This window comes from Centruroides sculpturatus, unplaced genomic scaffold, assembly GCF_000671375.1.
Source record: "Centruroides sculpturatus isolate CEXI.00-Female unplaced genomic scaffold, Cexi_2.0 scaffold1657, whole genome shotgun sequence".
Classification (NCBI taxonomy): domain Eukaryota; kingdom Metazoa; phylum Arthropoda; class Arachnida; order Scorpiones; family Buthidae; genus Centruroides; species Centruroides sculpturatus.
Genome location: NW_019386118.1, coordinates 39595 through 55863, shown reverse-complemented (window position 1 = coordinate 55863; position 16269 = coordinate 39595). Strand labels below are relative to the sequence as shown.

General features: G+C 33.1%; 1 protein-coding gene and 1 non-coding gene across 2 annotated transcripts in view; one reads left to right on the top strand and one right to left on the bottom strand.

Moving 5' to 3' along the window:
• Nucleotides 1-7444: 7444 nt before the first annotated feature.
• Trnar-ucg lies at nt 7445-7518 on the top strand. Its single transcript has one exon. It is a non-coding gene; the product is annotated as a tRNA-Arg (tRNA).
• Nucleotides 7519-13803: 6285 nt separating this feature from the next.
• LOC111613689 (protein YIPF4-like) overlaps nt 13804-16269 on the bottom strand; it is a 41971-nt gene continuing 39505 nt past the window's right edge. Inside the window, exon 5 of the mRNA XM_023355034.1 lies at nt 13804-14722. Coding sequence (XP_023210802.1) covers nt 14585-14722 — 138 coding nt within the window. The 3' untranslated portion in view covers nt 13804-14584. The remainder of the gene's footprint in view (nt 14723-16269) is intronic.

The window sequence follows — 16269 nt, the reverse complement described above, 5'->3', positions numbered from 1 at the left end:
CATAAAGATATTACGAGTGGAATTTGTAAATTGTTTGGATTGGATTCGTTACGCAAAGGATCAGAGTACAATTATTTATAAAGCTTATTTCTATTTTATCTATTAAAGGAAGATGTACCTCACGATTGTTTACTTTAATGCGGCTGATGAATAGAGAGTAAAACAGTTACTTTTTAACAAATTAATAGGTTCTGGATAGAGTTTGAACCGAAATGCCCCGAAACAGTAAAGAATCTTCGCGACAATCTGGAAGAGAAATTTAGTAAATTGATTGTGATTTGTTGATGCTAGGAATCAACGTTGGACTAAACATACGGCTAGTAGATACGGGGAAACATTATAATCCTAAACTTCCGTAACATACATGAAAGTCCAAAATGGATTCTAATCCAGATTCTTTATTTCGAAAAAAGTTCATTTTCTTAGATTTCATTTCAGTAAATCTCAATTATCTCATTGATATATCAGACATACATTATCTATACTAATATTATAAAGAGGTAATGTATGTATGTATGTATGTATGTTAGTTTGTATGCAGCAGGTAATCTCCGAAACTACTCATCCGATTTCAAAAATTCTTTCACCAATATTTAGAATGGAACTTCAGGGTGGACATAGGCTGTATATTATTCCGTTAAACATGNCTACTCATCCGATTTCAAAAATTCTTTCACCAATATTTAGAATGGAACTTCAGGGTGGACATAGGCTGTATATTATTCCGTTAAACATGGGGGATGGACAGTTCTTTACGGTAAGCCTTACGGGGAAGGTTACCGTAAAGAACTCTGCTTCTATTTATACTATTTTAGATGCGGTTTTTTCCGTTTTTGATTGCGTTTTAATAGAGTACTGTACGTCAACAGAATGTACACTAAGAAGGGATTTTTCGATATTCCTCCCGCGGGGGAGAGGGACAGGATTAAGGCTTACTGTGAAAAAACTTGGCTTCTATTATACTATTTTAGATGCAGGTTTTTGCGTTTTTGATTGCGTTTGAATAGGGTACGTCAACAGAATGTACACTAAGAAAAAATTTTTCGAAAAATTTTCCCCCACGGGGGGAGTGTTATACATTTATAATAGATACATTTTGAGCCACAACAAGGCGTGGCGGGGTCTGCTAGTATCGAAATATGTTTTTTGTGTGTAAATTATTTTATCGGTAATTTTCAATCTAACTTACAACAATGAAAATAACTACAGTATATATTGCCTATTTCTATATTAATATTATAAAGAGGTAATGTTTGTAAGTATGTATGTATGTATGTAAGTTTGTTTGCATCAGGTAATCTCCGAAACTATTCATCCGATTTCAAAAATTCTTTCACCAATATTTAGAATGGAACCTCAGGGTGGACATAGGCTGTATATTATTCCGATAAACATTTGCGGCGACAAATCACGGACTGGTGAGATGGCGCCACTCCTCTACAAGTTTTCCGTGAATCCCGGATGGAAAAACGGGGACAGGGTTTTTCCCAGAGTGGGTTCTGGGTATTGTTGCTTCTTCTTCTTGTCGGGTGATCGCTGCTATGAGCATGTGTAGCTCTCTTTCAAGTGTACTCGAGGATTGTTGTAAATAAATGTTGTTTTAGTTTAAAACGTGGTCGTGGACTTAACTAATTCACGTTTACAGCCTTCTGATATAGTCTTTGTGGAGATGTAAATGGATGGAGAAAGACCGCCAGGTTTCATCTAACTGACGGCGGCCATCCATTACCTCCACATTCATATAAATTAAAATATATAATCTAGGTTAAGGCTTTTATGTCAACAGATGGCGCTATGAGTACGACGCCCTAAGTTTGCTTTTCTGTCAGGCATTACACTTTTCTGTGAAAATGAACTAAAGCAGATCATCTTCTATCTATCTATATAACTAAAAATGTAATGTTCGTTTGTTCCTACCGATTCCTTTGAAATTTTGACACAATGCTGCATTCGAATGCGCACGTGTTTTTATATAATATACGTGTCGAAATTTCCCGCACTGGGGGGAGATGAACAGGATTAAGGCTTGCAGTAAAGAACTCTGTTTCTATTTATACTATTTTAGATGCTGTTTTTTGCGTTTTTGATTGATTTTTAATAGGGTACGTCAACAGAATGTATACTAAGAAGAAATTTTTTGAAAAATTTCCCCCCACTGGGGAAGTGTTATACATTTATAATAGATACATTTTGAGCCACAATAACGCGTGGCGGGGTCTGCTAGTTTATCATAAAAGAATCCTACGCAGAGTGATTTTATAATAAACGATTAATTCAATGATTTCTCTGATTAAAAAGAATAGTTATTACTAAACATAATTAATAAACATAGGTCTTTATTATAAAAATTATAATTGACATAGATCTATATTAATCAAAATACTTGATATCCGTAAATATTGTTTAATTTATACAAACACTAATATGAGTAAAAGAATTATGAATTTTTATTACAATTATTGAAGATCAAATGGGGCATCACTTCAGGGTTTTCTTTTTTTACTCTTTCGCCTTGTGGACACTAAGAGGGCCTCTTTTAGCAAGCCCATTATGGGTTCGGCCAGGCCCAAAATGGGGCGGCCGAGTGGTGAGAGACGGGGGCCGACTAATCCGGTCGGACCACCGCCGAAAAATTCCTGGGGATTTTTTCGACCCGTCCGGATTCGATCACTTCAGGGTTGTTCTAATATATTTGTGTCTTGTGTTTAACAATATCATGAACTCTTTTTTAAAATAAAAAATCATTTTTATTTTTACATCAGAATACTGGTACAATTTTGTCGTAAAAAAAAGAAATACAGTGGAACCTCGGTATACGACCTTAATCCGTTCCTGGTGTTTGGACTTATACCGAATAGGACGTATACCAAACCAACCTTTTCCATAAGAAGTAATGTAAAAATGACTAATCCGTTCTCGTAAAAAAATGACTGGCTTTAAACAGCTCGCTTTCCTCGCTAGTTTCTGCTTGATTTTTCATGAGATCAGCGTGTATCTTTTTAACTTTCTCGCAAATAATTTCTTCCGATACGCTGTCACCGGCACACTGTTTTTCAGTTATCCAAAGCAAAAGCAATTTCTCGACACGATCTAATGTCTTCGATCTCTGTTTAGATTTTGATTTAACCCCTTTCGCAACGTTAGCAAATTTAATAATGTCTTTATTTTTCACGATTGTCGATATCGTCGTTCTCGGAATACGGAATGCAACAGTTAAATCTCGTTAAATCTCGAACACTCGTGCCACCTTCATATTTCTCAACAATCTCTTTTTTCAGTTCCGTTGTGATTCTAGTCATTTTTTTCTGTTGCCCTTTTGCAATTCGTGATTAATAAAAATAATAAAATGTTACTTACAAATTAAAATCAGAAGAAATTTAAGAAAGTTATAAACCGTAGCACCGCGAACGTCTAGTCTAGTGTAGTACACCGATAGTGCTACTTGTTCATTGATGGCGCGTATAATTGAATTAAGTCGTATACCGAACAAAAGTCGTATACCGAGAAAAATTTGTTTCGTCGAAACAGGACGTATTCCGAATTGGACGTATTCTAAAGCAGACGTATACCCCGCGTTTCTTTATGCAGCGCTCGAGAAGCGCTTTACAGCGAACACACTGAAACTGGTTTCTAATTGGCCAACACTGCTCGTGACGTCATTTCGCTACACTCTTGCTGCATAAAGAAACGCGGGGATACCGAGGTTCCACTGTAAATTAATAACTAAATAAAAAACGAAAGACTCATGTGAGGTAGCGGCTGCTGGAGCCTAAAGGCTGCAGCCCTATTAGCATAATGGTTAAGGTGGAATTGCTACTTCTCACTACAAAATAGAAACATCTTGTTTACAAATTATACAAAAACCGCTACAGAAAAGCAATATCGAGTACTTGCCTGAAGTTTTTAAGGGAAATTTGTGATGGCTACCCTATTGTAAGCCGAGCCAAAACTACGACGAGCTTGAAAAAAGACCTCATTAGTGCCCACAGAGCGGAAAGAATAGAAAAAAAATCTAATAAAGCTAATTCATTCAGTTCATGACACTCAGTTTTCTTCCTGTCAGGAACTTTACGTTTGTGGAAGAAACAATGCAAAAAATTTGTTCCGGTGACATCCAATAGAAAACATTTGAGTCATTTTAAAACGGTGAGTGTATTCTTCAGAAGAATTACCAAAAACATTTAAGAATCGGACTCAACTGTAAATCAGAAAAATAAAATTCAATCTTGTCAAGTCTATGTTTGACCACTCTCTGAAGTAGATAATGCAAATCCATATATTGCAATGCACTAGCACAACGGTTCCCAACGTTTTTTCAGTAGCATTCCCGTGGCATTTCCAACTTTCCAACGAGCAACGCATGGGCAAATCTCGCACTTCCTGTTTGTAGAGAGTGTCGCCAATTTGAATTTTATTTTGACTCGGTTCTCGGTCCCCTGAGTACCTACAAGTCTGGTTGTTTTATGCGCGCATGATTTGGGCACCTAATACTTTGTGCCAATTGCAACTTCTGACATGTACTCTTTCATACCTCTAAGATCGTAACACAGCAGGCAGTACGATTTTAAAAACAAGACATAGTCTTGTCAATAAAAAATTAATAAAAATACTGAATACCGCTTGTAGAGAAAATCTGGAGAAACTAGCTATGTCCTTTTGTTTGCTAACAATAAAAAATACTATTTTCAAACAATACGTGGGGATATTGTTGAGAGATAATAATAATAACGGTAACACACCCCACTATCAAAAGTCCGTAGCATAATCACTAATCACGCATAATGGTATCCCCACTACTATTGACCGACTGAGTAATATTTATTGATCTGTTGCATTGTATAATCGGCAGCATAAGTTTTTATTTCTATTTTTGCATTTTTAAATGTAAAATAAAGTTTGTGATTGTTGCAAGGAACATTTTTTACCTAATATTTTCTTAATACTATTAATTTGTGATACATTATATATTACAAATATAATCAAACACCAAAACACTTGCTGAGCCTACTATTAATTTAACATTGTAGAACAGTAATTTCCTGAGGATGGCCTATTAAAAATAGGCTGAAAGCGTTTGAATATTAAATTAATAGTAGGCTCAGCATAATATATTTTTTCTGCCATAATAACTAACTTTTTTCTGTACCCCTAAACAACCTATCGCGTACCCCCGGGGGGTAGGCGTACCTCGGGTTGGGAATCGCTGCACTAGCACCAAATAATTAAGGTTAAATGTCGTCTTAAAATATATACTGTACATAAATTTTAAATTAAAATAAAATTATAATATTCAAATATATATAGTGCAAGCATTGAAACTCTGGACACAGTCAAACTATTGCGTTCTTACGAACAGTTTGTTGCACAACATTAGAAGCGGACAAACCAGTTCCATTTGCGAAATTATTCTAACAAAACGGTTTCTCAGAATTTAATGTTTCTTCAGAACTATTTAGAATATGTTTCACGAAATGGAACAACGAATAGAAAGCATTATTCCTTTATACAGTATATGAAACGGAATAGAAGGGAAACTGAAATCAATTATTACATTCAAGAGCGTACGTCCTTAAGAGTAAAGCCTGGACTCCACATTACCTGAAAACAGAAACTCAAAAACAGAACTGAAACATAGAGTTTTCATTTCTGTTATGTTTTCGTTTTAACTTGACTCTACCACAGCCTACAATAAAAACATCCTAGTTATTTGCTCTGAACACGTGTGTTGATGCCTGACGTTTTTTTCACTAGGAGCGCTGATGACCTATGTGTTGTCTTGCGATCAAGCGATTCAATCAAGCGATCAATACTAATAGTATTGCGAAGATGTGCTTGTTATGATATTTTCGAAATTTTAAATTTTTAAAATCTCTATATGCAGATACTGTTCAGTTTTAAAAGATTCGTTTTAAAATGGTTCATTGCTCTGTGCGATTTTGTACATCCAATAAATCGGAAAAAAATGAAATAGTAAATCTTTATCACAGAAAATAATAAAAGTGGCACCTCTATAAATTTTTGTATTATTTTGATAATTACTATACATGCTATATTTAAAGAAGACAGATTAATTTTGGTAATACAAATTTGAATTGCTTTTATATGTTAAATCATAAGGAACCAAGAGATAGGTATCAGCTTATATCAGTGGCGTGCCGTGACATTTGACGACAGGGAAGCTGTGTTTCTGTAAGAAGCCGACTTCCAGGGGCAATCAGTTAATTGCAAGTCAGTGATGGTCTAGGCCTCTAGGGTCATTCGTATTCGTTTGTTCAATAAGCCAGTAAAAACCGTACACTTCTCTAAATGTATTTTTAATATCACAATTACATACTGAATCGCTAGCCATGGTATAAGGGCTAAATATAGCGTTGTAAGAAACGTACTGTACATAAATAACATAAAATATTATTTACGTTTTAAATCTTAAAACAATCCACTTAGTCAAATAGCTTTCTACGAGTGACTAATGGATGGAATCAGAAACAGACTGGTAGGTGTGCAGTGCGTACATGCACGGGGGCTGCCAAATCCCGAGGGTGCCGATACTGATCAATGTAAAATGCCTCTTGTCGCATCACTAATATACCTCAAAGGACACGACAGGGTTTTTGTAAATTTTAAACGTTTCTCACCATAGCTATAAAAATCTACATATGTAAACTTAACAGATTGTTCGTAATTTCTTTTCTAACACCCTGCGGAGAATGTAGATTACCACAAAACCTGGATACTCCACTCTCCCTGATTTCGTCCCATTGTAACTTCCTGATAAACGTAGCAATGATAGGCTAAAATAACAAAACTTTTAAAATGTGTTTCGTCCCTTAGTGTGAAATGGTCATCATCAGTTAGGTGATCATATATTAAATATAAAAGAAATAATACATTAACTTCGTTACGAGACTCATTCAAACCTAGCAATATCACTGACTTAATAATAATAAAAGCTAAATAAAAACACTAACACCAAATTAAAGAAGAATTGCCTACTATGCATTTGTAGAAGTTATATAATATATTAAATATAAAGAGATTAATGAATAATCAGAATTAAAACAAAATTTGTTTTCAATTCAATTGCAACACATTTGTGAAGTCATTTCTCCGCCTTTCCGCTTCGTGCGATTCCAGAATAAGAATCTTTCGCAAAATAAAACGTAAAGAAAATAAAAATTGAAAAAAGGAAACAACTGACTAGATGAGAAAAACTGGCCGCCAATAATTATACTGTGAATTTGATGTGAATAATTAACTGGACGACGATCTGATTCACACAATCGATCGATGCAAGAGAAAAAAGGAAGGAGTAAATTTTGTTTGCAACCTTTAGAATAAGGAGTAAATCGCGTTGGTCTGCGATGTTTCCTGCTTTTCACGCGAATGTCGAAAATATGGAGACACGCGTTGTGTTTTTATTAACCGAAGGAGAAATCGAGACAGCGGGCCAGTGGCGCAACGGACTAACGCGTCTGACTTCGAATCAGAAGATTCCAGGTTCGAATCCTGGCTGGCTCGGTTAAAGCATGTTTTGAAATACTAGGCTTTTATTTTCTCTGAGATCTCCGCAACGCAAGACAACTGCTGACTTAGCCAGTAGTGAAAAAATGTTACTGTTGACTGCCACGTAAGGGAAACACGGCGTCGAAAAAACTTATTTTTCGAGCAACTTCATCTCTCACACATCAAAAACTTCTTTCTTCAAAACATCAGCTTCCTTTTTTTAAAACACATATTTTGCGATAGATAAACATGGAATTAAAAATAAAACAACACACAGCAGTACCCGTGTTCCGAGATCGTCTCCGTCCTGCGTACTAACCGGCCCAACTTCGGCGATCGAACGGGAACCAGTATTTTCGGCGTGGTATGGCCGCTGCCACAACCTGAACTTCGTCTCTTACATACATTGCTCACTACTGCGGTCGATTCCGGTAAGCCACATGGCAAATTACTTATTCATTGTGTTATCTGAATTATGAAGAATAGAGCGAAAAAGAATGGTCGGAACACTTACGACTTTTCTCTAGGGTAAGCAGAGCTTCGCACAATAAAACGTAAAGAAAAACTAAGCAGACAAAAACTTCTTGCTCGACTTTTCCCGACAGTCGAACAGAACAAAGAAACAAGTAACTTTTTTGAATTATGATAAATTTTTCTATTTAAAAGACACTAAGACGACAGCTTATTAAAGTCAAATTCCAGCGTGCCACTATTTTTGCGAGATTTTATTCGAAAGTAATTTTACAGCATTAATTATTATACTGTAGGTAGTCAAGAAACAATTATCAGAAAACTTAGCTGTAAATAATAATCCTGTTAATGTGATGTGGATATTATCTGGACTGAAATGTGATTTACACAGTCGATCGATTTGAAGAGAAAACTAGAATATTCTGATAGAAACGCATAAATCGCGTTGGTTGTCGATATTAAGATGTTACTGGTTTTCACGTAAATGTCGAAAATGTGGAGACAAGGTTGTTTTTTTTTTATTAACCGAAGAAGAAATCGACACAGCGGGCAGTAGCGTAGCGTAGTGGGGCGGCCCACCCCGGGCGGCACTTTTTAGAGGGCGGCAAAATTTCACAATAAATAATAATATCTTGTAAGAATTTGAACCATTTTATTTCATATCTTCGTCCACCTACGATTCGGACCGATTGAAATGAGCACGGAATAGTGTAACCATCCGGACAGTCCGGGAATCGACTCGCCGTCCAGGGATATCTTGCGCAACCTGTCGACTTTTTTTTTCTTATTTGCTTCTACGATTTATTCGTATATAACTGATTTAGAACCAGCATGCACTGCACATTATTCTTCGCATTGCAAAATGACATTCCGTCAGGGACTTCTGTTCGAACTAACCTCACCTGCCGTCCGGGTCGGCGATTTTAAAAAGGTGGCAACATTAGCACGGAATTTTTCATTACTGGTTGGATCGTTATTTTTGTTTCGGAATAATGGGTTTTTATTTCGTTTGCTGACATCGCAACACGTGACTGATTCCCTTACACAAAGGATACGTAAAAGAAACGTGGCGCCGAAGAGATTAGTTTCTCGATCGACGCGAAGAAGTCAGCAAAAAATCTTGCTGTGTGGCCGACGTTAACGACGGACATCAAGATTTCGTAAGATAATGTGAAATTTAAGAATACATGAGACGAACATTGCACGTCTGATTAGGCCAGGGGTCGCCAAACGTTTTTGATCGTCGACCCCCTACAACTTTTCGAAACCTCACATCGACCCCCACCAAAAAGTGTGTGTTAAAAGCAAAAAAAAAACTCTTACTATTTTAATACATTTCTTTTAATTTTACATTTTTTACATTTATTGTATATATAAGGGGCAGTCAAATGAAAATGAGACAGATAGGAAAAAGTAAGTAAACTGTTTATTATTTCANGAGTGTTATAAGCAAAAAAAAAAAAAGCTTTTACTATTTTAATATATATCTTTTAATTTTACATTTATTGTACATATGTTAATAATTTTTGTAACTGACAATCAATGAGATGGATAAGCTTGATAATCCTTTGCAAGATTAGCAATATTCGGTTCAAAATTTGTAAGTTTTAGTCTTTTCATCGACCCCCTATAATGTTATATCGACCCCTGGGAGTCGATATAACATTATTTGGCGACCCCTGGCTTAGGCATTGAAATGTGTGCAGCTAAACACAAAGACCAAATACATACGAAAGTGGCTTACACAGTGGCTTACATATTTTTAGCCACTTACATACGAAAGTGGCTAAAAATATTGAGTGAAGACAGTATGCACAAATTCAAAAATTAGCGAAAGCTCTTGTATGATTGGCCGAAAATGATTCGTTGCATCGCAACAAAGCTAAAACGGCAGCACCTGGCGCCTCTGTCTCAAGTACTATCCGAAGCCGAAGTACTATCCGAAGCCGAAGTACTATCCGAAGCTATTCCCATCCGATCACCGAAGTGATCGGATGGGAACCGGTGGTATGGCGCTGCTACATTCTTTTTTAAAACCTCTCTTACATAAATTTCGTAAATCGTTCGCAATTGAGAAGAAAGCTAACTTTATATATTCTAAAATTAATATGCCTCAATTTATTCAAATATTATTTCATTCACCAGTGCAGTGGGTATTTCTATTAATAGGACTTATTAAACTGGTATTTAAGATTACTGCAAATCAGTGGCACAGATTAAAATTGTTTTACTTACATTTATCTGTCAATTTCTCTCTCTGTGTTCTCTGCATTCTCCTATTCACCAGAATTTCGGCTATATATATTATTAAAACTTCGTTAAATTAATATGCCTCAATGTCTTTAATTTATTCAAATATTATTTCATTTACCAGTACAGTGTGTATTAGAAATACACTGTACTGGTGAATGAAATATTTGAACTTTATATATTCTACTTTCAAAATAATTTTTACAATTTGTACTAATATCGGATGTGGTTGATAATTATTAATATATCACGTATATTTGCTATTTTTTTTTTTTTCTAATTTCCGAATAAATTAAAACACGACAAGTTGAAATACAGTAATATTTTAACAATAAGACAAAGTAAAATAGGGAAACAGTTTAATATAATAATTATTTAAATTATATTTGTTACTTATTTATTAAATATCTCTACAACGTATTGATTTTGAAAATATCTATTTTTTGTTCAATTAAGAATTGTTCGTAAGATAGAATATTGCAAAAAGAACAATGCTTTTTAAAATATTTGTGGTAATAACAATTCTTTTTATTATTATCCGATCTTGGACACCCAAAAAGTTCGATGTCTAAATAATTGTAGCTCCAGTTTTTAAAAAGATTTTTTTTCTTCTATCTATCCATCTTTAAATAAAAATAATTCTTTATACGTTGAGAAATAATTTAATAAGTTTTGTAAATTACTATGTTCGATCCAGCCAGTTATATCCGATGGTTTTTCGTCTATAAAATTTAATACATGAATTTTTTTGGTAGAAAAATCGACTTACCATTATCTTTCACTGATAATTGATGCTTTTTAACAGAATCTATAACCCAAAATTTCTCTTGAAAAATTAATTTTGTGATCTGAAATAATTCCATTAAAAAATGATTCATATGATAAATTAATTTTGTGATCAGTGATACCCAAACCACTATTTACACTATAGACTTCTATGCACGTGTTTTTCCCGCGAGTTTTAATACATTTTGTTTCCAATAAACATCCAAGAACAGCCAGTACGTCGTCATCAGATGTATGGCCGACTGACTGACTGAGAGATTTTCCTCCGTGTGTGGGCGATAGCCAATTCTGAATTTCCTCAAGGTCAGGCCTGCACAGTTATTCCTCAAAGGATTTCCTTAACGTGTTTGGGACCCTTAAGTCGGAAAGGAAAGAAAATTTGAATTTTCGTGTATTTTTCTACAATACAATTACATAAGATTGGATTATTTTATAATGTTCTGTCGATTGTATTAATGATAGATGTTATATAATTTAAAAGTGCTATTGATTGTCGAGTTTGACGCATTGTATTATAAACGTTAATTTGTAATTGTTCCTGGTAGACATTGTGCTCGTGAACTTTTTATGCCACAGGCACTTTATGTATTCCCTTTCGATTCAATGCTTTTATTGTAAAAGTTTTTATTGTACACTTGTAAAAGAAATCTATGCCAGATTTGATTTCAGTAATCACATTTTTTCATATCTGCTTTTGCTTGAACCTGAAAATTCGCAAAATTTAACAATGAGGTTTTTGGAGCCATTGTTTAAAAAAGTTTAAAAATGTTAAGACAGATTTACGAGTTGTAGACAATAAATGGCGTAAATAAGCCCTACTTTACTTGGGGTCAAAAAGTCATACTGTCAGATCCTACTACGACATCGCCCAGACATTTTTTGAAAACTGAAACGATTTGTAATGTAATGCATGCACAGTTTATTGGTTTTGTCACACAGTGGATTTCGGATTAATATTAACCAGTAATGAATAAAAACATCATAATTTTTTTATATTTTTCACTTTAATATTCTTGTTAATAACTTTTCATGTGACCAAACTGATTAAAATTAGTAATTTAAATCATAAAATTTACAGAAAATAAAACACCTTAATTTGTTGCTGAGAAATATAATTGAAAAACTAACGTTTTCACCCTGATTAACAGGCCGTCATCAGGTCTAAAAAACGAAAATGGAACAGATAGTTCCATGTATAGAATATAAATATTTAAATCAAAATTTAGAACAAAAATTTTCAAAAATATACAAGAGAAACGGAAGAATATATAAAAATAACACAAAATAAACTAAAAAATAAAAAATATAATAAATCTTCCAATAAACTAATTCTAGCTTGAGTTTTCAGTGAACTTGAAATATATTGAGTAGGCTACGTGAGGGATGTTTAAATGCGAGAGATGCTGAGAGCCTGTCGTCGGCATGGAAATACATGATTAAAAAGTTCACTGAAAACTAAAGCTAGAATTAGTTTATTGGAAGATTCATTATATTTTTTTAGTTTATTTTGTGTTATTTTTATATTTTCTTCCGTTTCTCTTCTATATTTTTGAAAATTTTTGTTCTAAATTTTGATTTAAATATTTATATTCTATACATGGAACGCATCTGTTCCATTTTCGTTTTTTAGACCTGATGATAGCCTGTTAATCAGGTTGAAAACGTTAGTTTTTCAATTATATTTCTCAGCAACAAATTAAGGTGTTTTATTTTCTGTGTTTACTTGCTGAGCACTTTTAATGTTATCATAAAATTTACATAACATCCAATACTGTAATTTATAAAATCTCTTTAATTCATCATAATTATAACCCTATCATGACAAAAAATTATCTAGCATCAACTATACATATTTAAACCATTCTACCACATCTTCCTGATTTTCATAAGGGTTAATTGTTAATTTATCTATCTTGATATTGTGCTAACCCAGTGGTTCTCAAAGCGGGTGCCGCGGCACCTTAGGGTGCCGCAAGAACGACACAAGGGTGCCGCGAAATTTTTAAATAATTAAATTAAAATTACTTAAAATAATTGAATTAAAGTATTAAATTAAATAAATAATTAAAAGATACCTTTATAATAATAACTTTTGTTTTGAATGCTTTTGTGTTGTTTGGAAATAAACTTACTTTAATAAAAAACTTTTATTTTTTTCAAAGTCTTCTCATCCTTCATATCTTTACTAACCGTAAAAAGCAAAATAATAAATAATAATAATAGGGGTGCCGTGAATTTTGTTTAATAATTTCAAGTGTGCCACCTGACAAAAAAGTTTGAGAAACACTGTGCTAACCTATAGAGAAGCTTAATTCTGAAATGTAAATATTAATATAAAATATAAAAAAATTTAAATGTTTCATATCATAAACATTCGTAATAAAGATTCTAAAATAAAAACAAACAGGCATATATAATTCCAAATTAATAATATGATAATTTCTTTTATATATAAAACAAAATGTATTTTCTCCAACTGAGCTCATAAAATAATAATAATAATAATATACAGGGTGATTTAAGATGGTTATACAAAACTTCACCAATGAATCACAAAACCATCACAAAATGCAATGAAAATGTACAATCAACAGAGCTTGTAATACCACAACTCCTGCTTACCGTGCAGATGCGTTGCCAGTTACGCTATCCGGACCTCCATTCCGATCTCCTCTTCCAGCGTATAATATATATATTAATACGCTGGAAGCGTATTAATATATATAAATATATTAGCGTATACACAAGCGTATATACAAGCGTAATATTAGCGTATATACAAGCGTAATATATAAATATATATATTATGCTTACAAGCGTAATATATATATTTATATATATTACGCTTGTAATACCATGTATTTTCAAGATATTAGCCTACAAAAATCCCATCAGTCTCATATAACATTCCTCAACAAGAGACAAAAAGGTAAAAGTGTATGCACAAAACATAACTTTATTCTTTACAGTGTATATATTAACATTTTACAGTTGCCTGTAATACCATATGTGCAGTGCCTAGCTTTTTTGAGCAGGTAGAGAATCATTGCAAAGATGGCTACAGAGATGTGTGACAGTGCATAGAGAGCACTTTAAATGCTCCTTATAAGCAAGAAATAGTGGTGTTTAACATATATACTGTAAGAAATAAAGTTGTTTCAAGCACACACTTGTCCCTTTATGTCTCTTTATTGAGGAATATTGGAATTTTTGCAGGCTAATATCTTGAAAATGCATGGTATTACAACACTTGTTGATTATACATTTTCATAGCATTTTATAGTCAAAAATTCATAGGTGAAGTTTTGTACAACCATCTTAAAATCACCACATACACAATAACAACTAAAAAGGAAAAGCATATATTTGTATAGCTACATATGATTTATTTTAAATGTAGCTTTATTTAAAATACAAGCCAAATGTATTAAAAATAAATTGACAGCTATTATTTACAGCTACCTTATTAAATGACTTTTATTATTATAATTAACCAGCATATCAGTTGTGTAAATACATAGAAATTTCATAGATAATATACAGTATTTATGTTACAATTTTCTATTAAAATGCCTCAAACTCCTGAATATAGAGAAAAGAAATAGATGTACAGTAAGAATATAGGATAAAGAAGCAGTGGCCGTTTATTCTGTAATTCTTGTACACACAATAATGATCCAGCACTGTATGTTGCCCATATCACACCCATTAACTGAAAAACAAATAAAACAACATTATTTAGTATCACAATATGTTCTATTCTGAATACTGGTATTTTGAACAATCTCATACTCACTCATTTAACCTTTACTTTCCAGTACTGCTTAAACTTTGTAAAACAAACATTTTCGGCCTCACTCAAGGTCTGCTTCAGATTACAAGAAAAAAACGGTTTCCAATCTTAGAACAATTCTTGAAGATGTATCAACTTTAAAGATGGCAACACGCTTTCATATGCTTGGTGCTACGTATGCAAAGAACAAGAAATCACCGACGCTACGTAGCGTGCGCATATGTTTAAATTTATTTAAAAACTCAACATTCCTTCAAGAATCAATCTAAGATTGAAAACCAGTTTTTTTTCTTGTAACCTGAAGCAAACCTCAAGTGAGGCTGAAAACGTTTGTTTTACAAAGTTTAAGCAGTACCAGAAAGTAAAGGCTAAACAAGTGAATACGAGATTATTTAGTATGTTTAAGTAACAAATTATTTATTGAAAAACTTTCATTTAATTAAAATTACATTAATTAAAAAATTTTAAAAAATCCTGAACAAAATGCAACAAATAAAAATTAAAAATGAATTTAAAAGGTTCTATATATCTACATATGAAACATAAAACAAAAGCAAAGCAACTTTTTTACATTATATGTCTTAAGAGATGATATTCCAATTTCTGTTGGAATGCTATCTCTTGTTATCAACAGGAAAAGACATTCTAAATCTTGATAAAATTATATATATATTGAAAATATATAATAATAATATATATAATAATANATATATAATATACATATTTATTTATTTATTTAGTTTAATATTTTTACTATTTTTATTTTCTGCCTTTAAAGCTTAAAAATAAAAAAATAAAAATAGCTTCAGATATTATCTAAAAGTAGCATCACCACATTAGCATTAGTGGCATGCCATTTCTCTTGTATTTTCTAAAATATAAATACATACCATGTGATTATTTTCATATTTTAATGTACTTTGAATTACTAAAAATTAATATTTTATTATAACTGCATTATGTATCTTATTACAAATTTCGACGATACACACTTTCGTCTTCTTCAGGTCATTAGAAGATACTGTATAAGAACCTTTTTTGAATACAAAATTTTTAAAAAATATTCCAATCCTAACTAACATTTTGGAATACCAGCAACAGTAGAATACAAAAAGATATTTAAATAAAAAGCACGCGCTTATACTGCGCATGCGCTAGACGCCTCTATATTGTGGATTTAATTGTGATGTTTTATATAACTGTACAAGCTGATCCACAAAGGGGGCAAATCCAGTGTGGGGGTGTTGCAGGGCCTTAATGCGTTGGTGATGAGGGCTTCCCAGATGTATACGAGATTTTTGTTGTCACAATGTTTTAGTATGACCACATCATTCCACAGAGGAGTATGCTTGTGTTGTAGTACCATTCTGGCGAGTTCTGTGTCATTTTTGCCGTCCCTGATGGAATGTTGATGCTCTAAAATACGGTTAGCTAACATTCTGGTTGTCGCACCAATATAATGGGTG